At 53.6% G+C, this 22,475-nt stretch overlaps 1 protein-coding gene across 6 annotated transcripts in view; it reads left to right on the top strand.

Moving 5' to 3' along the window:
- ZER1 (zyg-11 related cell cycle regulator) overlaps nt 1–18,073 on the top strand; it is a 29,464-nt gene extending 11,391 nt beyond the window's left edge. For 4 of the 6 annotated variants that reach the window (XM_082695842.1, XM_082695843.1, XM_082695839.1 and 1 more), the window contains exons 2-16: nt 1,216–1,468; nt 3,772–3,922; nt 4,130–4,566; nt 4,869–5,045; nt 5,874–5,988; nt 6,155–6,301; nt 6,646–6,819; nt 10,767–10,982; nt 11,855–11,896; nt 12,040–12,159; nt 12,745–12,860; nt 13,182–13,370; nt 14,771–14,868; nt 16,459–16,561; nt 17,808–18,073. In XM_082695842.1, coding sequence (XP_082551968.1) covers nt 1,311–1,468; nt 3,772–3,922; nt 4,130–4,566; nt 4,869–5,045; nt 5,874–5,988; nt 6,155–6,301; nt 6,646–6,819; nt 10,767–10,982; nt 11,855–11,896; nt 12,040–12,159; nt 12,745–12,860; nt 13,182–13,370; nt 14,771–14,868; nt 16,459–16,561; nt 17,808–17,865 — 2,301 coding nt within the window. In that variant the 5' untranslated portion in view covers nt 1,216–1,310 and the 3' untranslated portion in view covers nt 17,866–18,073. The remainder of the gene's footprint in view (nt 1–1,215; nt 1,469–3,771; nt 3,923–4,129; nt 4,567–4,868; nt 5,046–5,873; nt 5,989–6,154; nt 6,302–6,645; nt 6,820–10,766; nt 10,983–11,854; nt 11,897–12,039; nt 12,160–12,744; nt 12,861–13,181; nt 13,371–14,770; nt 14,869–16,458; nt 16,562–17,807) is intronic. The other 2 variants (XM_082695844.1, XM_082695840.1) reach the window with 1 other exon arrangement.
- The last annotated feature ends 4,402 nt before the right edge of the window (nt 18,074–22,475 follow it).

Raw genomic sequence — 22,475 nt, 5'->3', positions numbered from 1 at the left:
GAGGAATCTTTACCTAGTTCAAGGTCATGAAGATAGTAGGAGACTTTAGGGTTTTTTTTTTTTTAAGTTTTTATTTATTTTGTTTTTACTGATCTCTATTCATGACCCCAAGATAAGATTCGCATGCTCTACCAACTGAGCCAGCCAAGGGCCCCAACTTTATTTACCTATTTGTTTGTTTGTTTAGGCTCTAACTCAACTCCGAGAACAAGTGTCACATGCTCTTCTGACAGCCAGCCAGGCACCCGCCCCCTGACTTTAGTTTTTTAATAACCGCTTTATTGAGCTACAATTCCTAAACCATATGCTATAGCTATTTAACATAGACAATTTGTTGGTTTTTAGCATATTCAGAGTTCTGTGCTTGTCACCATCATCAATTTTAGAACATTTTTATCACCCTAGAAGAAGCCTCGTAGTGTTAGCAGTCACTGCCTATCCCTCACAGCCCTCAGCCCTAGGCCACCTCTAATCTACTTCTGACTCTACGGATTTCCTCTTCTGGCTACACACTGTGTGTAAATGGATCCGTACAACATATGGCCTTTTGTGCCTGGTTTCTCTCACTTAGCATAACGGTTTCAAGATCCTTGCTGTAGCACGTGTCAATACCTCATTCCTTTTATGGCTGAATAACATTCCGCTGAATGGATAGACCATTTTTGTTTATCCGGGCATCAGTTGATGGAAAGTAATTTCCACTTCCTGACTATTACGAATAGTACTGCTGTGAACATGAATGTATGATTTTTATGTGGATGTATATTTTCACTTCCCTTGGGAGACATGATTAATCATTCTTAATCATACACAGCTTAATTCAATGACAGCATGTCTATGAAGGCCTGGCTTATAGTGAATATTCACACGTTGACTACTATTTATGGGTTAGGTTACACAGTAAGGGATGCCCCAGTGTAGCTATTAATGAAAGCCCCGTTATCCTCACCCAAGCATTGAGTCCCCAACACATGCACGTCTGCCCACGGATACTGAGAAGGCAGAAAGATGCCCAGACAAGGCCCCTGCTCTTCGCAGGTCAAATCACACACAGCTAGTGGCGGCGCAGAGAGGACCAGGAAAGGGAGCCCTGGGGCATGTTTCTGCTAAGCTGCTCAATTGAGTGTGACATTTGGGGCCTCAGTTTCCCTACTCAGAGAGTGGGCATAGGGTAGCTGGTGGTTGTGGCTCACTTAGCTTCTTCCTGTTCCCCAGGCTGTGGTTCTGCCAATGACCCTGTGAGTGCTGGGGAGTCACTGCTGCCCCTAGGGGCTCCTGTCCTGAATTGGCCCACCCGCCTGCCCCCCAGCATGGCGTCCGACACCCCTGAGTCCCTGATGGCCCTCTGCACTGACTTCTGCCTGCGCAACCTGGATGGCACATTGGGCTACCTACTGGACAAGGAGACTCTGCGGCTCCACCCAGACATCTTCCTGCCCAGCGAGATCTGTGACCGGCTCGTCAATGAGTGAGCGGACAGGGGGCTGGGGCGTGGGCGTGGGTCTTAGCATGAGCTCTGGGACTGTGGTGTGCACCATGCAGGAACGGGGTTATGGATACACACGTGTGGGGGTGTGTGTGCATGGACTTGGCTGTCTGCGGGTGCGGAGAACACTGGTATATTCGTCACCATAAAGCTACATGTATGCACATTGGTGGTGTGTGGAAGGGTGTGCATATGAAGGAATGGGCGTTTGTATACACGTGGGTTTCTGCAGCATGGGGTGTGTTTGAGTGTGTGACTGCAAGTGTGCATTTACATCTATGAGAAGGTATAGAAGCCTGCATATAGGGGGCACCTGGGTGGCTCAGTAAGTTAAGCGTCTGTCTCCGGCTCAGGTCATGAGCCCAGGGTCTTAGGATCAGGCTCCCTGCTGAGGTGGGGCGTCTGCTTCTCTCTCTCCCTCTGCCTGCTGCTCCCCCCGCTCATGCTCTCTCTCTCTCTCATTCTACTCTTTCTCTCAATAAATCTTTTTTTTTTTTTTTTTTTAAGATTTTTATTTATTTATTTGACAGAGAGAGAAATCACAAGTAGGCAGAGAGTCAGGCAGAGAGAGAGAGAGAAGCAGGCTCCCGCTGAGCAAAGAGCCCGATGCGGGGCTCGATCCCAGGACACCGAGATCATGACCTGAGCCGAAGGCAGCGGCTTAATCCACTGAGCCACCCAGGCGCCCCATCTCTCAATAAATCTTAAAGAAACCTACACATACAAAGGAATTCTGACTGTTCCATGTGCCTATGTGCACATGCCTGTGCCTACAAACACGTATCTGTGTGCACAGAGCCACACACATGTTCGTTCACTGGTGCACTGTAAAGAATGGACCCATGACCAGGGATCGAGTCATTCAGAAAATCTGGGATTGAATCATTCAGAAAATCTGTATCTGGGCCCTCCAAGGAACTCCCCACTATGAGAGGCTCCTGGCAATAGGACATGCATTCACTCACCCAGGGAGGTCAGTCCGGATCCCCGGAAGGGAAATTGTTAGACCAAACAGTTGCTTATAAAAGTGGGAACTTGTAGGGCCCCCGGCTGGCTCAGTCCGTGGAGAATGCAACTCTTGATCTTGGGGTTGTGAGTTTGAACTCCACGTTGGGTGTGAAGACTATTTAAAAATATTATCTTTCTTTTTCTTAAGATTATTTATTTGAGAGAGAAAGAGCACACAGTCGGGAGGGGTAGAGGCAGAGGGAGGGAGAGAACCCCAAGCCGACTTCCTGCTGAGCACAGAGCCTGACATAGGGCTCTATCCCAGGACCCTGAGATCATGACCTGAGCCGAAATCAAGAGTCCGCTGCTCAACCGACTGAGCCACCCAGGTGCCCCTAGAAATAAAATAATTAAAAATAAAATAAAATAGGGGGTGCCTGGGTGGCTCAGTTGGTTGAGTGGCTGACTTTTGATTTCGGCTCAGGTCATGATCTCAGGGTCGTGAGATCAAGCCCCGCATTGGACTCCACACTCAGCAGGGAGTCTCCTTCTCTCTCTCCCTCTGCCCCTCCTCTGCTCGCTCGTACTCTCTCTCAAATAAATCTTAAAAACATAAAATCTGAAAAAAAGAAGAAAGAGTGGGAACTTGTGTGTGACCCCAGGACGGAGCCCGACTTGTAATCATGTTCTGGGCATTTGATGTGGCTCAGGCACTCGCTTGGACCCTTTGCAGACCTGAGTTATGTCCATTTTACAGATGAAGAAACTAAATTCTGGCAAAGTTCCATTGCTTGTGTGAAGTTGTCCAAGTAGTAAACAGCCAAGCCAGGATTCAGAGCCCAGTGTTTGATTCCCAAGCCTCTTCCACCAGACCAGGATTCTTGTATCAACTGGGATCTCAAATAGGGTTTTATTCAGTGCTTGGCCTGGACCCAGCTGGAAATGTCAAACCCCTTGGCTTAATGTTCCTGTTGGAAAAGGGTCCCGGGAGGAGCCGATCAGGAACAGAAGCTGGCTGAAAGACAGGAGTGCGAACGCCTGTGTTTGTTACAGATGCGCATGAGTTTTGGGAGGAAGCGTTTGGGATTTGCTATTGATTAGAGACCCCTTTGTTATCTTTGCTGTCCTGATGCCTGGGGGAGCATCTTCATGTCGCCTGCAGGGCGGTCAGGGTCCAAGCAGATGCTGTTAGAAAGAGGGACGGGGGTTGGAAGAGATGGGAGTTGCTGATGGGTGGCAAGGGAAGGTTTCAGGAAAAGGAGGGCTAGTGCAGAGCCTTGCGGGAGGACGAAGGCCCCTGAGCCCTTCCCGCTAGCGAGGCTTCCCTCCCCGCCCAGGTACGTGGAGCTGGTCAATGCCGCCTGCAACTTTGAACCGCACGAGAGCTTCTTCAGCCTTTTTTCGGACCCCCGCAGCACCCGCCTCACCCGGATCCACCTTCGCGAGGACCTGGTGCAGGACCAGGACCTGGAGGCCATCCGCAAGCAGGTGAGACCTACGTCGCCAGCCAGTGGGGACGGCCATGGGGAGGCCGGCCGGAGAGCGTCAGTGACCCCTCCGGGACAAGAATCCAGCACGCCAGCGCCTTGCACACACCCCTCCTGAAGCCCACCTGTGGTCTGGGCTCGGGCCTGGGGTTGGCCAGAGGTGGGGGTTGGTGGGCTATGGCGGTGACGGAGCTGTCCCTGCTCCCAGGACCTGGTGGAGCTGTACCTGACCAACTGCGAGAAGCTGTCCGCCAAGAGTCTGCAGACGCTGAGGAGCTTTAGCCACACCCTGGTGTCCTTGAGCCTCTTCGGCTGTGCCAACATTTTCTATGAGGAGGAGAACCCAGGGGGCTGTGAAGACGAGTGCCTCGTCAACCCCACCTGCCAGGTGCTGGTCAAGGACTTTACGTTCGAGGGCTTTAGCCGCCTCCGCTTCCTCAACTTGGGTCGCATGATCGACGGGGTCCCTGTGGAGTCGCTGCTGCGGCCACTCAGCTCCCTGGCTGCCCTGGACCTCTCGGGCATCCAGACGAGCGACGCAGTCTTCCTAACCCAGTGGAAAGACAGCCTGGTGTCCCTCGTGCTCTACAACATGGACCTGTCAGACGACCACATCCGGGTCATCGTCCAGCTGCACAAGCTGCGGTGAGCTGCTGGCCCAGAGCTCACTAGGGGCGGGGAGAGGGTGGGGGTCGCCAGTCCCGGAGGTCTGTAAGCCCCTGTCTGGGCACAGATGGGTTTGGAAGAGACAGTCCCCTTCCTTAAGCCCAGTGTTTTGGCTGCATCCGGGCTGTTCAGGACCTTGGGGTGCCAGCAGGCTCTTCCCCAGAATGCTCTGGAGCAGCTGTGGGAGGAAGGGGCTCTCCCCTCCCTGCCGTGGGCTGAAGGAGCGGGGCTCTGTGAGGCAGCCCCAGCTCCTGACCTGTGGCCCCCACTCCAATCTCCAGACACCTGGACATCTCCCGAGACCGCCTCTCCAGCTACTACAAGTTCAAGCTGACTCGCAAGGTGCTGAGCCTCTTTGTGCAAAAGCTGGGGAACCTGATGTCCCTGGACATCTCTGGCCACATGATCCTGGAGAACTGCAGCATCTCCAAGATGGACGAGGAGGCGGGGCAGACTAGGTGGGGACCCACCCATGGTGGTTGCCAGCCGGGTGTCATTCAACAAGCATTTACCACGCCAGGGCCTGTGCTGGGTGCCAGAGATAAAGAACCGAACCAGGCCCTGCCCTGTTGAGTCTGTTCGAGCTCGTGGGGGCAAAGGAGTCCTTATCAGGACAGTGGTAGGGGAGGCGCAGGACTGTGGGACTGCCCTGAGGGTCAAGAAGAAGGAGGAATGGCATCCAGGTTATCCTGAAAGCTCCTGAGTTTGCCAGAGGAAAGGTGTTCCAGCCGAGGGAACAGCATACAGCAAAGGCTGGAAGGTGTAAGCTTGAGGGGCGAGCGGAGAATTAGGACGCTCAGCCTGGCTAGCGACGGTGGTGGCGGTAGGATTAGGATGGCCAGCAGCGTCTCCCTTGCTTTAGGTATCCCAGCAGATAGGTTGCTTCCTGGCCTGGTTGGTTGAGAGATCAAGATCGGATTCAAACCGATCCGACTGTAATTGACTATGGGCCCTGTCCCCAGCTGTGCATTCACGGGGCTAGGTTGATGTGCATGTCTCTTGATGATCTTCGGTTAGGACATTATACAAGGGTGACAAGTCCTCACTAGAAGGGCACATAGTATTTTCCAAAGATGGGTGCAACAGTAACTCCCATCCCCCATGTTATACAGTGTGACCTTGCCACCTCTCCGTCAGGAGGTGGCAGTCTGTGTCCCAAAAGATGAGGCAGGAAGGCCTAGAAGAGGGCCCCAAGTAAATGCCTAGCCACCCCCAGGGAGAAGCACTCCTGAACCCAGGACAGCCTCAGTCCACAGGCCACTGACCCCAGCACCCTCTGTTCCCAGCATTGAGCCTTCCAAGAGCAGCATCATGCCCTTCCGGGCCCTGAAGAGGCCACTGCAGTTCCTCGGGCTCTTTGAGACCTCCCTGTGCCGCCTCACACACATTCCTGCCTACAAAGTGAGAGAGGGATTCGGGGAGGGGAGGAATAGGGGGCCCTGGGACAAGGGAAGGGGGTCGGCTGGGGGCCCCATGGTGTCTGCCCTGGGGGTAGAGATGGCCCTGGGGTCTGGGGAGCCCACCGCTTGGCCTCTTCCGGGTGTTTCTGAGCATGTTCCGTTCCCAGGTAAGTGGTGACAAAAACGAGGAGCAGGTGCTGAATGCCATAGAGGCCTACACGGAGCACAGGCCTGAGATCACCTCGAGGGCCATCAACCTGCTTTTTGACATCGCACGCATCGAGCGCTGCAACCAGCTGCTTCGGGCCTTGAAGGTCAGCCTCAACCCTGGGGGGCCCAGCCTCCTGCCCATCCCCAGCTGGCAGGCACTGGACTTGGTTGAGGCATGTCCCTCCTCTCCACCTCCTCCTCATCGCCAGGCCCACAAGCAGCATTACCCCCGAGCCCCAGGCCTAGCTTGTCCCAGCACTGACCTTACCCCAGACCTGTGGCCCTGTCTAGCTTCTGCCCCCCATCCCGCACTTCTGTTCTCGGGGAATAGGATCAGGGTAAGCTGAGCCCCAGAGCAACTGTCCCAGCCCCCTGGCAGAGCCCTAGGCCTGGCCTGGCACGGCTTGAACAGGACTGGCCAACCCAGGCCCACCCTGCCTTCCCACAGCTGGTCATCACAGCCCTCAAGTGCCACAAGTATGACAAGAACATCCAGGTCACGGGCAGCGCTGCGCTCTTCTACCTGACCAATTCCGAGTACCGCTCCGAGCAGAGCGTCAAGCTGCGCCGGCAGGTCATCCAGGTGGTGCTGAATGGCATGGAATCCTACCAGGAGGTGACGGTGAGCCCCCTACCCGTGCCAGCCCTGCATGCTCGGGCCCAGCCCCTCCTCTCCCTGCGCACCCTGTGTGCCAGCCTCACTGACCTGGGCCCTCGGGGGGCCATGCTTATTTGCACCCTTTTTCGCCTGGCTCTCAGCTGCAGCCCCCTCCACCCCTGCCACAGTCACCTCCCCCTTACCCATGGCATCCCTCCCAGACTCTAGGACCTGGCATTCAGGACCCTGTAACCTGGCCCCACTTGACTAGTCCTTCCCCCATGGCCACCCCCCACCCCACCCACCCCCCGCCCAGGGACCCTGTTTTCCTGTCTCTGGGCCTCTGCTCATGCGGGACCCCTCGGCCCTTCTGCCCAGTAACACTCTGCCGGCAGGAGATTGTTTTCCAATAGCTGCTTTTATTGTAAAGTTACAAAAATTTTGACCTTAGAAAATCTGTAATTACAGACAGAAAGAAAAAAAAAACGCACTCATAATCCCTCCACGCAGAGAGCCACTGTTGGTGTTGGACACCTGTTGTTTTGGATTTCGCCTGTGCATGTTTATTTAGTAGATGGGTTCATTCCGCACTTACTGTTTGCATGATGTGGATTTTTATTACAACAGTGTCTTATGAATGTGAACATCTCTCAGATCAACAAACATTTCTACAACAGAACTTCTAAAATAAGGTCTCTTTTCCCATTACAAAAGTAAGACATCGAATGCTTAGAAAACAAACAGATTCAAGCACCATTGACCCTTGAACCACATGGGTTTCAACTCAGATGCAGAATTCTTCTCTAGAGATTGTATATGTGTATGTATTTATTTATTTAGGAACCCAATGCAGGGCTTGATCCCATGACTCTGTGATCATGACTTGAGCTGAAATCAAGAGTCAGATGCTCAACCGACTGAGCCACCCAGGTGCTCCTTTTAAAAAAAACAAAGTTTGTTTTTTTTTTAAAAGAGAGAGAGCAAGTAGGAGTGGGGGGAGGGGCAGAGGGAAAGAATGAGAGAATCTTGGCAGGCTCCACGCCCAGCACCGAGCCCAGGACGGGGCGCGATCTTACGACTCTGAGATCATGACTTAAGCCAACAAGAGTTGGACGCTTAACGGACTGAGCAGCCCCCGACGCCCCTGGATCAGATTTTATTTGACAAATACAGATGACACCGTCAGTGTATTTTCTCCTCCTAATGATTTCCTTACATTGTCTTTGCTCTAGCTTACTTTATCACAAGACTACGACACATAACACATATCACGTGCAAAACGTGTCAATTGACTTATAGACGTTATCAGGAAGGGTTCCTTCCAGTCAAAGGTAGGCTCTTCGCGGTGAAGTTCTGGGAGGAGTCAGAAGTTACAAGTGGCTTTTCAGCTGCTTGGCGGCAGGTGGGGAGGAGATTGGAGCCCCTAACCCTCGGGCTGTCTGGTGGTCGACCGTGATACAGAAATGTGACAGGGCGCCTGAGTGGCTCACTTGCTTAAGCATCTGCTTTGGGCTCAGGTCATGATCCCAGTGTCCTGGGATTGAGCCCTGCCTTGGGCTCCCTGCTCAGCCTGGGTCTGCCTCTCCCTCCCCCCCTGCCTGCTGTTCTCCCTGCTTATGGCTTTCTGCTCTTTCAAATAAATAAATAAATAAAATCTTTTTTAAAAAAATCTTAAAGAAAAACAAAGAAAAGAAAGAGAAAATGTGTTAACTACAAAGTGAGTTGTCAGCATAATTCTCAGTGTCCTTATCCAGGGAAAGCCACTGGGGTGCAGTGGCCAGGCCCTTTCCGCACAGAGTAGCAGGCCAGGCTGCCCCACAGGCCCAGGTGGCAGTCGTGGAGTTGGCCCCCCGTGGGCAAACATTTAGGTGACTTTTTTCTTGTTTGCTATTTCAAAGAAGGCTTTCCTGACTCTACTCAATTGATAATCCTTAAAATACGTGACTAAAATTGCCATTGCCGGGGCCATGAATGGGTAGGTGTATTTTTAAAGCATTTGGGACGTAGTCTTGAATTATCCTCCAGAAAGGCTATAGTAGAGATACAGTCTCTGCAAGGGTGAGAAGGCCTGCTTTCCCCCTGCCTGCCAACTCCAGACCTTAGAGCAACCTTTTTCTACCTTGAGATTGATTTTATCATCAGGTAAAAGGGGTGTGTTTTTTGTTTGTTTGTTTTTTTACAAAATTGCTAGTTGAAGACTCCCAAACAAATTCATAAACTCTATCAAAGAAATGGAAATTAAAATGGTGAGGTACCACATTTTATCTCAAGAGACCGAGGACCCCCAACGTTGACAGAGGTCAGGGGAGATGACTTCTGCATACTTCTCCCTGCTGAGGTAGGAATTGTACCACCTTTTTGGAGGCCAACTGGCCATATTTGCCAAAACTGTAAATGCATTGATCTTTGGGCCTATGTATTCCATGATTCAAATGTTTTTTAGAGGAAAAAGATCACATCTTTGCTTTTTAATTAAAAATAAGTTAGAGGAGGGGCACCTGGGTGGCTCAGTCGTTGAGCGCCTGCCTTTGGCTCAGGTCATGATCCCAGCGTCCTGGGATCGAGCCCTGAATCGGGCTCCCTGCTCCGCAGGAAGCCTGCTTTTCCCTCTCCCACGCTCCCTGCTTCTGTTTTCTCTCTCGCCGTGTCTCTGTCAAAAAAATAAATAAAATTTTAAAAATAAGTAAATAAAAATAAAGTAGAGGAAACCAGAATGTTTTAGCTATTGGGACCTGGAGAAGTAACATACCCCCACAATCAGATATTCTGGCAAATCTGCGCGTTCCTAATGTGGAAAGATGTCCACTGCATGTTGATAAGTGAAAGGTTTCAGAGCAGTGTGTATAATATCTTTTTTGCCTCACCTCTCCCCCAAATATATATTTGTATTTACATGTTAGAAAAGTCTAGAAGGACATGCACCAAATTTTTAACAGTGATTACTTTTGGGGAATAAAGTGAGAGACTTTAACTTTTCTCTCAAATACTACTATTTGAACTTTTTATGGTGAGTAAGTATTGTCTCTTGTAATCTGAAATAAAATTTTTCTCAGATTAAAAAGTATATGTGTATTTGAGGGGAAAAAAGAGCTAACTAAGAGTGATACACCCCTGAAATTACATAATTAATGAAGTACAGTGATCTGCCAAAATCTGAGAAAGGATGGAAGGAAATTAAATTACAGGCAAATGCTCCAAGAATACTTTAAAAAAAAAAAAAAAAAAGCCCATAGCGCAAAAAGGAATTGAAGCTGTCGAACAGCGTGAGGCCTCCCGCTCTGCCCGTTGGGACTGTAGCGCCTGCAGCCACTTCGGCAGACAGTCTGGTGTCACCGGGTCAAGTTGAAGACATGCATGGCGCGTGTGACCCAGAAGCCGCTGTGCGTGGACGCCAACATGCAACATCGTTGGAAGTTACCACACGCTGAAGCCCCCTTGGATGTCCACCAGCGGTGGGATGGGCCAGTATATTCAAGGACCGTGATACAGTGAACAAATGAATGCTTTTCAGCTGCTCGTGATGACATAGTTGCTCTTACAAACCTGTGGTAAACAAGAGTAAGCTTGTTTGATGCTGGAGAACCTTCCGTGGGGACTCGCAGGGACGGTGGTTCTCTCTAGTGGGGAGAGGAACTGAAGGCCAGGAAGGGACCTGCGGGGCTTTCTGGATGCTGACAGTTTCCTATTTCCTGACTCAGGTGGGGGTTCCATGGTTGCCAAAAAAGGTTTATTTGCTTCATAAATGCTCATAAAACCATACATTTTTGTTTTATGCTCTCTTCTGTATGAAGATTATATTTCACTTTTTTTTTATTTTAATGTTAAAAAAAAAAGCCTTGGAGTCTCCTCTTCCAGAAAGCCTTCCTGGCCCACCACAGCTCCAGATGATCTCACACCTCTAGGGCGCCCCTGGAGTCCAGCTCCCGGAGTCCAGCCCTGACTGTGTTCCCCTTGTCTCCCATCCCCCCCAGGTCCAGCGGAACTGCTGTCTGACCCTCTGTAACTTCAGCATCCCCGAGGAGCTGGAGTTCCAGTACCGCCGAGTTAACGAGCTCCTGCTCAGCATCCTCAACCCCACGCGGCAGGACGAGTCGATCCAGCGCATCGCCGTGCACCTGTGCAATGCCCTGGTCTGCCAAGTGGACAACGACCACAAGGAGGCCGTGGGCAAGATGGGCTTCGTTGTGGTGCGTGCCCTCGAGCTGCCCCTTCTCCAGAGCCCCCCTGCCCTATGACGGATTTAGGCTAGACCAGAGGAAAAATCTTCTCACCATGATTTAGGCTAGACCAGAGGAAAAATCTTCTCACCGCTGCAGCCGCGCATTTGGTCCCACCGTTCAAGCCCCTCCTGGCTCCTCAGACCAGGTCTTTCTCACTGGGGTTAAATAAGTGTCTGAGGGACTGTTTGTTTAATGTCGGCCTCCCCACTGGGTTGTGAGTTCTGCAGGGAAAGACACTATGCTTGTTCCTTCTTCCAGCATGACCTCCCCAGCACTTTCTATTTTTTTTTTTTTTAAAGATTTTTTATTTTATTTATTTGACAGAGAGAAATCACAAGTAGGTAGAGAGGCAGGCAGAGAGAGAGAGGAGGAAGCAGGCTCCCTGCCGAGCAGAGAGCCCGATGCGGGACTCGATCCCAGGACCCTGGGATCATGACCCGAGCCGAAGGCAGCGGCTTAACCACTGAGCCACCCAGGCGCCCCCCCAGCACTTTCTAGAGTAGGGCCTGGCACAAGGTGGCAGGGAAGGGTGAGGAAGGAGCATCTGGTCTCCTCCTCTTTCGCGCTGGATGGAGAGGCTGGAGCCCACAGAGGGGAGGGCCAGGCGCAGCGCTACACAGGGAGCCAGGCCCGAGCTGGACCAGCCCCCAGGCCTCCTGAGGCTAGGGACCACGTCTGTGGGTTACAGGCCCCCCAGACCAGATAGTTTTATATTCGGTCTTGTCGGGATGCATTAGCCAAGAGTGGAAGGGCTGGCTCCCCTCTCCCCGTCTTGGTCTTGGGGGACACACAGTACCTCTTGAGCCCTGCCCCCCACAAGTTCTCTTCTCTGCCCACAGACCATGCTGAAGCTGATTCAGAAGAAGCTGCTGGACAAGATAGTAAGTTGAGCCTTCATGAAGCTCCTCCGCCCCTCCCCTCCCCTTAGAGGGGCTGGTTTGCCCCTGGAGGATACCGATGTTTTGTGCGGGGGCGAGCCTGCGGGCCCTCCAGGCCGCTGTGCTGAGGTGTCCTCTCCCTTCAGTGCGACCAGGTGATGGAGTTCTCCTGGAGCGCCCTGTGGAACATCACGGACGAGACTCCCGACAACTGTGAGATGTTCCTCAACTTCAATGGCATGAAGCTCTTCCTGGACTGCCTGAAGGTACTGCCCGTCTCTAGTGGTGGCGGCCTCCCTGACCACTCGCGGCCGCTCTGTCCCCAGGCGTCCCGCCGCGCAGATCCGTCAGCAGCCCCTCCCCCCGTGGTTCCCACAGAAGGGCAGCGGGGCTGACTCGAAGGCCCACCCCTGTCTCAGAGCCTGCCCCTGAGGGAAAGCCAAGTCCCATGCTTCTTCCCAGCGCTTCTCCGGCTGCCCGCAGTCTGGCTGGGGTTCCCTGGGATGTCAGCTGGATAGGATTCTGTCCAGTAGGATGGTCTTTTATTTATTTTATTTTAAGATTTTATTTATTTATTTGATAGACAGAGATCACAAGTAGGCAGAGAGGCAGGCAGAGAGAGGTAGCAAGGGTCCGGCACCCTTCTTAATCCCATACGGTACGTACCCCACACTGTACTCGGTGCAGGAGAAGGTGTGAGGACAGCGTGTTGCTCCCCCTCTTTGTCTAGGTGCAGTGGCCAGATACCCATAAAGTCTCTAGGTTAGCAGTACCAGACACTTCAACACAAAACATACCAGCCACTAATTAAGTACTAATTGACCTGGCCCCAATGGCTCTCATTTTGCCAGGAATTCCCAGAGAAGCAAGAACTGCATCGGAACATGCTAGGACTCTTGGGGAACGTGGCCGAGGTGAAGGAGCTGCGGCCGCAGCTAATGACTTCCCAGTTCATCAGTGTCTTCAGGTTGGTATTTCTTCCCTTTCCCTTTTTGCCTTGGCTGCCAGGATGCTCAGGGGCTGTAGTCTGTGTTCAGTTGCAGCAGTCACTCTCTGCCTAGATCTCTGTTAGAAATGTCACCTTCTGTCTACAAGTGGTTTCCCTCAAGCCTCCATAAATGGTCCTCTTGTAGCTGTGTCTTCGGCAACCTCAGATCTTTAGAATAATTGCTGGGTACGGATAATAGGCGATAAGTCAGCAACACCTCTGGCATCCGGTTTGTAAGCTGGGGTCCAGCAGCTGGTGTCAGAAGAGGGACTTGGAGGGAGTTTTCTCTCCCCTTGGCAGCAATCTGCTGGAGAGCAAGGCTGATGGGATCGAAGTTTCGTACAACGCCTGCGGCGTCCTCTCCCACATCATGTTCGATGGGCCTGAGGCGTGGGGCATCTGCGAGCCCCAGCGGGAGGAGGTAGAGGAGCGCATGTGGGCCGCCATCCAGAGCTGGGACATCAACTCTCGGAGAAACATCAATTACAGGTGCGGAGCGGCGCTGGGAGGGAGGGGTGCTCGAGAGGGGTCCGAGGGGGACGCTCGTTCCCAACAAGGCCTTTCCTCTCATCCCCTGTTACTCTCCCTGAGGGACAATCCCCGCACAGCACACACCTCACCCGGACAGCTGACTGCACCTTTCCTGCACATCCACACCCATGTGTACCCGAAGCCGTTTACAAGCATTTGAGAGGGTTTATCTGTGGGGGGAGAAAAGAAGAGGAAAATACCAGCACGCACCAGGGAACCAAACAGAAACCATTTATTTTTTTAAGATTTTATTTATTTATTTGACAGAGACACAGTGAGAGAGGGAACACAGGCAGGCAGAAGCAGGCTTCCTGCCGAGCGGGGAACCGGACACTGAGCTCGATCCCAAGACCCTGGGATCATGACCTGAGCCGAAGGCAGGCGTTTAATGGCTGAGCCCCCCAGGCGGTCTCCCACAAAAACCATTCTTGAGCTCACTCCACCCGAGAAACTCTTCTCACAGTCTGGCGCCTCCCCTCGCAGGAGTTACCCTCTGCACCAGCTTCATTCTTGGCAGTGCAGTGGGCATCACCTCTTCCTGACTTGTGGCTGGATTTGCAGCCACAAGGTATAGGTCTCCCTCCTTGTGTTGTGACTGGGTCACTTTCTGGGTACGGATGGACCATCTTGTACTGATTGACCCTGACCTCGAAAACCCATACTGGGGGACGCCTGGGTGGCTCAGTCAGTTAGGCGTCTGCCTTTGGCTCAGGTCATGATCCCAGGGTCCTAGGATCAAGTCCCGCATTGGGCTCCTTGCTCAGCAGGGAGCCTGTTTCCCCCTCTCCCTGCCACTCCCCATGCTTGTGCACGCTCTTTCTCCAACAAGTGAATAAAATCTTTAAAAAAAAAAAAAAAAGGAAAAGAAATTCCGTATTGGGAGGAGCAGGCTTGTGCTTGTGGCTTTGTCTGTGCTCCGGTGACTGCCGTTCCCAAGGAGATGTGAGGTGGAAACACTGGCCCAGGGGGTTTGCATGTACATTTTTCAGTCTCTGGGACCATGACTCCAGACGGCCTGTAGAACGCCTCTATAAGAAGTATGGTGTCATTTCTGTTTCTCAGGGTACTTCTCCCTGCCTCCCCAAGACCGGCTCTCTCCTCCTTGCCAAGGTCCCCTGTTTCTTCTCCACATGATCTGTTTCCCTCCTGCCACCCTTGCATGCCCCTGCCCTGACCCCTCTCCCGAGTGAGCTCCCTTTGTGGAGCCTGAAGGGCCTGATGCCTCCGCCTCTGCTGCAGCCTACTAGCCGGCTCTCGGGCTGTGCGTAGGCCGCTCCAGGCAGGAGAGCGCTCCCGCAGGCAGGAGGCACTCCCCCAACCCCTGGCAGCAGAAGTGACCCTGACCCCTCTCTCTACAGGTCATTTGAGCCAATTCTTCGCCTCCTTCCCCAGGGCATCTCCCCTGTCAGCCAGCACTGGGCCACCTGGGCCCTGTACAACCTCGTGTCTGTCTACCGTGAGTATCCACTCGCCCTTTGTTCAGACACGGGGCTGCTCACTGGGCTTCAAGCACACTTGCCCCCGGGGAGCTTGTAACTGGGGTGCAGAGTCTATACCCGGGAGCACAGCCCTCCACTTTCCAGCCTCTGCGGGACGCCCAGCATAATGGCTGGCCCTGCCTCATCACCAGAAACGAGTCTGGCAGGCCCGATGGGCCGTCCAGAGTTCCCAGATAGCCTGCTTAATGCTTCCTGCTTCCCCAGAAGGGAAGAGTCAAAAATCTCCGTGTCTTCTGTGGGATAGAATAAGACCAAACAAAGAACTAAGCGCCGCCGAGGAAACAGACTCCCACAGGAACGGGAGAGAACTTTAAAATAATTCTAACTTGATTCCTCGGAGAGTGTCCTATCTGCTGGGTGGCTTTGTGGGGAGGAGACCTTGATGACAGATGAGGTTTGACCCTCAATCTCTTTCTTGCTGGTTATGTGACCTCATGCAGGTTATTTAACATCTCTGGGCCTCAGTTTCCTCCCCTGTAGAATGGAGACATCGATAATGCCGACCTCATAAGACTGATGTGAAAAGAGAACCAGCATGAAGTGCCCAGGCCAGTGCCTGGATCCTGTTAACTAGCTCAGCACTGTTAACTAGCAGAGTGGCTCGGAGTGCAGGCTCTGGGGGCAAACATCTGGCTTTGAACCCCGGCTCTCCGCTTGCTGTGGCTGTGTTATATGGGGCAGTTTTCTCAACCTGTCTGTGCCTCAATTGTCTCTTCTTTAAAATGGGATAAAAATAGGATTGCTGTGAAGTAAGGCATAAAAAATGCTTGGAACAGTGCTTGGCCCATACCAGCTCTTCGATAAGGCTCAGCCTTTTTCATTACTACTTGAGGTTGGTCTTACTAAAGTGTATCCCCTGACCTTGGAGAGGCAGTGTAGTCCAGAGGCAAGAGCCCTGAGCTGGGACTCCCTTGGACAAACTTCAGTTTCCTCCCTCTGAGCCTCGGTTCTTTCATCTGTAAAATGCAGAGCATAAAAGTGACTCTGACTACACAGAGCTGCGTGGAGGGGGCGGGGGTGGAGGGGTGGGGAGGCTGCACTCAAGTGCCCGTGTTCTCCATGGAGCCTAAAGCCCTAGGATCCTAAGCATTAGAATATTCTTTATTGCCATGGACTGTGAACCACCCAATCATAGGAAGGAATGCTGTTTCCAGCCTGGCTGGCCACCAGCATCAGCTGGTAGTTTACTGTTAAAAATACAAATAAATACAGGTTCCTGGGTCTGTTGACTCAGAATACCCAAGGGCTGGGCTTAGGAATCTTTATTTCTATAAAATCTCTGAGAAAAGAAGCCACTGGTTTGGGTGTTATTTCCCATGGGGTAAACTGTGGAAAGAAGCATGGCCGCGTCCCAAAGTGGCCTTCTCCAAGGACTCACCCCTTGCTCCCCGAGTCAGCTGGCTCCCGGGTGCCGCAGCGCCTGCCCCCAGGCCTGCGTCCCTACTCCCCCAACCCCTCAGGGAGGGTGGCCCTCACAGCAAGGGTGGGTTCTGGGCCCCAGGCTGCTGGAAGTCTGAGCTGATCTGCTTGTCTGCCCCTCCCCGCAGCCGACAAGTACTGCCCCCTGCTGATCAAAGAAGGAGGGCTGCCCCTGCTGAGGGACATGATCAAGATGGCCACCGCCCGGCAGGAGACAAAGGAAATGGCCCGGTAAGAGATGGGCAGTGTTTCTGCTTGCAGCCTCGGTGTGGGGGAGTAGGGGGACGGTGTCAGGGCCCTCCTTGAGTGTCGTTTTGGCCACAGTGTGGCCAGAAACTAGATTGTGCAGCCCGCACAGGGCCTCACTGCCCTCTGTAAGCTTCATCTCTCACTCCCAGCAAATTCCATCCTCTCCTCCCTGGCCCTTAGCAAGTCAGGTCAGAATTCATCATTTTTGGCCAAAGACCTTCCAACAAGAGAGGACACGACGTGGTAAAGAATATTCGAGAGAGACTGGCCGGCGAGTGAGAATGGGTTTGCACAAGTGAAGGTGTGAAGGCCATGCACATGGTAGAGCTGCCAGTCCCTTTGAACGTCTACCACAGTCCCTTTGAACATCTCCGTAAGACCCGAGATGCATATCTGAGCCAGCCAGCCTGTCTGAGCAGGTGCCAGCGACACTAAGAGGGAGCTGAGAAGTCACTCCGCCTATCCCACTCCTGTCCCACTCTGGGCACCCCTTATTTCCTAAGAGGCATAGGCTCCTCTTTAGCACATGGAGGCTGCAGTGAGAACTACCCCCTGCTCCCCACCAACCCAAAGGCGTGGTGTTGGACAGGAAGGCCGTCTGAGGTCCCAGGCGACATCTGACTGCAGTGCCAGCGGTTCTCATGGGTCAGTCCAGGGAGGGCACGAGACGGGGACTCTGAGCACCAGTGGTGGCTCCTGAGACCGCAGCACTGGGCCTGGCTGCTGGAGGGTGTCAGGGGCCCTCGTACTGGCTCGGCTGCCCTGGCCCCACCCGGACCGCCGCGGGCTCAGGCTCTCTGGGGGAATCTGGCGCGCAGGCAATTTGGGGACCACGAGTACGCCGCCCCAGTAGGCAGGGAGAACATGAAGAAGGCAGGTGGCGCTCAAGAAAGGAGCAGAGAGGACTGGGAAGGTCAGGTGCGAGCCAGTTCAGGGGCGCCCCTAACCAGAGAGGCCCTGGGGCTGAGAGGCAGGGAAGGGGAGGGGCCTAGGGAGGAAGGAGGGGGCCCAGGGGGCTGATAGTATTGGTGTGCGCAGGTGCCATTTCCTGGGCACTCAGCACGTGTCAGCACCCCCCCCCCCGCCCCCCACCCCCCAGCACACCTCCTGGCTCACATCAGCATCAATGCTGACACTGGCTGCCAAATCCAGTGGCCTCCCCCGCCGGGAGGAGCCAGCCCTACCTGACCCAAGGCCACCCTCTGATCCTCTCTCCCGTGGTCTCCAGCAAGGTGATTGGGCACTGCAGTAACTTTAAAGAGGAGAACATGGACACGTCCAGATAGAGGCCTCCGCCCCCACGGCCGCCACTGCTCTGGACCACAAGGCCGGGAGGAAGCTCTCAAGCAGCCCAGCGGGCAGACCGCCTCCGGGTAGCCTCCTGATGGATGAAGGGACATGGGGACTTTTGCACAACCGACGCTTTTCCTTAACATTAGTGAGATATATATATATATATATATATATATATATATATATTATTTTTTTTGGTTAGGACGTGTGAAGTTTTGTGTGTATGATTTCTGTACAAAAACAAAAGAACACTCCTTGAGTCCCCGCAGCTTCCTCGGCCACTCTCAAGCCCCAACTCCAAGCCTTCATTGCTGCCACTCGCTCCCACCCCCCCAAGACTCAATGCCTCAAACGTGGTGAGAGTCCGGTCCTTTCCCAGTGACCTCAGACCCTGGCCTCGCCTCCCATTAGGAGAGGCAGCAGGCTTCTGAAAGCCCACTCCCGCACCCTAACGCAGCCACCAAAGCCTGAGAACACCATCTGGGCTCCTGGGTGTGGCTGATAGGGTTTGGGAGGAAATCTAGCCCCACTGGGTCTCCCGAATGCCTTGGTGCTCCCAGCCGTCGGCCATCCGGGGTAAGGAAGTGAGTGCTCAGGCGGCCCCAGCCCCCAGGACCCTCAGGAGTGGGGCTCCCGTTGGCCCCCTGCCAGTTCTCTGGCCAGACTTGCCTGAGGCCACGCTGCTATAGAGGCTGCCTGCTGGTCTCCCACCAGGTCCCAGGCTACTGAAGGCCCCAGCCCAGGGCTGGTCAGAACTCAGGCAGATTCCACTGCCCCTTCTGCCAAACATATTCAGCACCCGCCCCAGCCCTGGGAGCCAGCACCGCTGGGGCCTGGGGCTTGCTCCTCACTCCCCAGCCGTTCCCCTGCCCACAGCACCCATGGTGCCCAGGCACCCCACCAGCAGAACTGAGCCGGCCTCTTTTACCCCCCACCACACACACACACACACACACACACACACACACACACACACACACCTGCCCCGCTGCCCGGAGGACCCCACATGCCTCTCGGTGAGGCAGGAGGTCCCCACTGCAGCCGGACCCGCAGCCAACAGGTAGCTGCTTCCAGACCAGCACTGGGCACAGCCTGCAGTGGCCCCACGTGGCCCTTCTGAGCCCCTCCTCCCTGCCCCCAGGCTTTACCTTGGGAACCTCTGTGCTGTGTTTCAGAGAAGTGTGAGCTGCAAATGTATCTTGAAATATCTTGTGGTCCTCCCTTGATGTAACTCTGCATTGCTCTCTGGAGACAGGCGGCGGCGAGGCGGCCTTTCCAGAACAAGGCTCTGGGGGAGCAGGGCCAACTCTGCAGGCATCCCCCAGGGGATGACCTTTTTTCCTTCCTCCTTCCCTGGGCCTGTGTTCTTGGATTCTCCTAGCATTTCTGCCTCGAGGCAGAACAGGCTGGATGAGCAGCCCAGGGGAGAGGCACCAGGCCTTCTCCCCCCACAGTCTGTCCCTGCCAGCCCCGGGAAGGGGGTAGCTGCCCTGCGCTTCCTGAACATGGCGGACAGGCCACACCTGCCCCTCCCTTCCCTGCCCAGACCCTGGGCAGAGTTCACATCGCGTTGCTTTACCACCTGGGGCCTGGGTAAATGTCTGTACTTTGGGATGTCACAGAAATACATTTTTGTGCAAAGTGGAAAGAACAGGGTGTCTTTTATTTGCAGAAGGGATGGGGTCAGGAGAGGGGCTGGAAGCAGTTTGGGCCCTGGGCCTTGAATGAGGGGACTTGCAGCCGGGAGGGTGCCCCGGGCCAATCTGTGTGCGCAGCCTGGAGGGCCGGTGAGCTGCAGCCTGGACACAGGTGGCGGATTGGCCTGAAGTCCGTGCCGCCTCGCATTCTCTCCACACCCCCATGCCCGGGCACCGGATGCAGCTGGCAGCAGGCCCTCTGCCCAGGGTGGTCCAGTCTGATGGTAGAGACGACGTTCTGTGTGAGATTACGACCCCGTGTGCAGCGAGCAGGGAGCACAGAGAGGGCGCCTCCCGTGAGCTGGCAGGAGGAGAAGGGAGGGCCCGGGGAGATGGGTTAGCTGGGCAGCCATGCTTCAGCGAGGGAAAGCGCACCTTCAGCGTGGAGGTAAGAGACAATATGGTGCCCCCAAGCAGGCACGGAGGCTTCTCACAAGAGGAGACGTGTGAGCCGAATCCAGCGAAAGACAAGGCTGCTGCAGGGTGCCTGGGGGGCTCAGTCAGTTAAGAGTCCGATGCTTGATTTCAGCTCAGGTTATGATCTCAGGAGTCGTCGGATCGAGCCCTGGGTTGGGATCCCCACTTGATGGGGATTCTCTCTCTCCCACTCTCCCTCTGCCCCCCCCTAACATAAATAAATAAATCTTTTAAAAAGGAAGGGGGCCCTGCCTGGCCTGGCTGTGACAGCCACAGAAAGAGCACTGCAGACCGAGGGGCAGGCTAAAGGGGCCTTACAGGGAGAGCCACGAAGCCGGCCCTGAAAGCCACAGCAGAGTGAAGGAACAAGGGCGCGAGCAGAAGGACCTGGAGAAGCAGCTGGGCATCCGGCTTTGACCTGGCAGAACTGCTGACAGTGCCCTCCGTGCTCCTGAGGCACCAGTAAGGCTGCACCCAATTGAGGAGAGCTGTTCCCCAAAGAACAGTCTAGATGCTGGTGGCCAATTGAAGGGGATCATCCCCCCACCCCCACCCCCACATGCCAGGTACGTGTGTGGCCAGTGCCCAGAGACAAAGACTCGTTCCTTGACCAAACTCTAGTCAGGCTCCCCTGAGCCCTGTTCTCAACTACACCTCAACCTGGGCCTCTAAGAGCCCTACTAGGGGCTCTCACCACAAGTGATTTTGTCCTTCTCCCTCCCTACCTTAAAACACTAAAACACTAAGGTAGTTTCTCACAGCTCAAGGTTGCAGCCCTAGAATGACCCAGACCCCCTTAAAGAGCCTGCCCCCAAGCTGCCAAAAGAACTTACTGTTTGTTTTAGCCACCACCTGACCCAAGCCCCCCCCCCCCACCACACACCATCCTGTGGAGGATTTGCTAAAAAGGGCTTACAGTTGGGAATCCTTCCTCTGTCCCTTTGAAATGTATTTGCATCTTCTACAACTCAGGAGACCTGAAAGCCATTTCTTCAAAGAGCAGTGCTCAGGGAGGATCAGGCCTCCATTTCCTAGTCCCTAGCTATTGCCAGTCTCGACCCCGCCTAGCTATTCAGCTATTGCCAGCTCGCATACACAGCTGGCCTCCTCAGCATTTACACTGACCAACCCATTATAATTTTTCACTTCTGTGAAAGCCACTGCTGTTCTCTTTCCACTCCCTCCTGGTTCCTTTAAAACACCCAGTCACCTCTATACAAATGAGAGTTGCATTCAATTTACACTGCAGTAGCATGTTACTGTTGAAAATCTGTCCTTACCACTCTAACTAGTGTTTGACTTTGTCTATCTTTCACATCAGCAAAGGGCATGACTCATGGAAGCTTTGGCATGATTTAAGTGTTTCCATTCAGCACACTAAGCCACCCATTGCAGTAACCAAGATTGAGTTGCAAGTGACAGTCACTCAACTCAAATACCCACCCAGGCTGGTCAAAGGTGGGAGGAAATTCATTAAGGGAACCTAGAGATTAATATCAGCTTCAGGAATAGCTGGACCTAGGGGCCGAGACAACATTGCTAAGACTCTCTCACTCCCTCTTTCAGTGTTGCTTATCTCTGTGACTCTATAAGTTGGCTTCATTCTCTCCTGGCACAGTCTCCCTCCTTGTAGTGTAAAGACAGTTGCCAGTTGCTCCTACATCCTGTTCCTTATGCTGGAGATCCGAGGAAACGCCCCTTTCTCTCTCAGCATTTATATGGTACTCTTATAGACTGTTGATTGGCTCTGCTGAGTCACATGTCCAGCACCTAGGACCAATCACGGGAGACATTGATATAGGGACCCAGGTTTGGCCCTGTAGAGTCACATGACCATATCTTGTCTCCTGCCACCAGATAGAGTGAGGGACAGAGTTCCTCCAGAGCCACATGGGATGGGGAAGAGTCAGCTCCCCAACAGAAAAGGGGATGCTGAGCTGACAAAACAACAGATGCCAGAAGAGTGTCCTGGAAGAGCCTATAGGGCCAATCTGTTGGAGAAAGAAGGTGGATGTTGGTATGAGTGGGAAGTGTGGGTGGAAAGGCAGAGCTGAATGGGGAGTGCCTTGGGGACACAGTTAAAGGAGTGTGAACAGTGAATGATGATGAGGTTTCATTTCAGAATATCCCGAAGCCTCGGGTTGGGCAAGTCGTTCGGGCAAGGTGAGGTCTTGGCGTACAGCGGGGGAGATGACAGTCTTGTACTAGACACTGTCCTTGCATTATTTAATCCTCCCAACCACCCTGTCAGGAGGATGGTATCATCGGTCTTCACTATATAGACACAAAACAGAGCTCAGAGTGGGTCAGTAACTTGCCCGAGCTCACACAGATAGGAAGGGGTAGTGCTGGTATTTCCCACTCTGACTCCACTTGAGCCCCTCGTACCCAGGATCTGCACCCGGGACGACCACTTTGCTCTCATCCTGTTCGCAGTATCTAAAAATGAATAGCGAGGAGGGAAGGGTGTCACCACGGAGCATCCGAGG

The sequence above is a fragment of the Mustela nivalis genome (genome assembly GCF_964662115.1).
Source record: "Mustela nivalis genome assembly, chromosome: 13".
In the NCBI taxonomy this organism is placed as follows: Eukaryota; Metazoa; Chordata; class Mammalia; order Carnivora; family Mustelidae; genus Mustela; species Mustela nivalis.
Note: the sequence above shows the minus strand (reverse complement) of the source record. Positions and strands in the feature narration are given on the sequence as shown.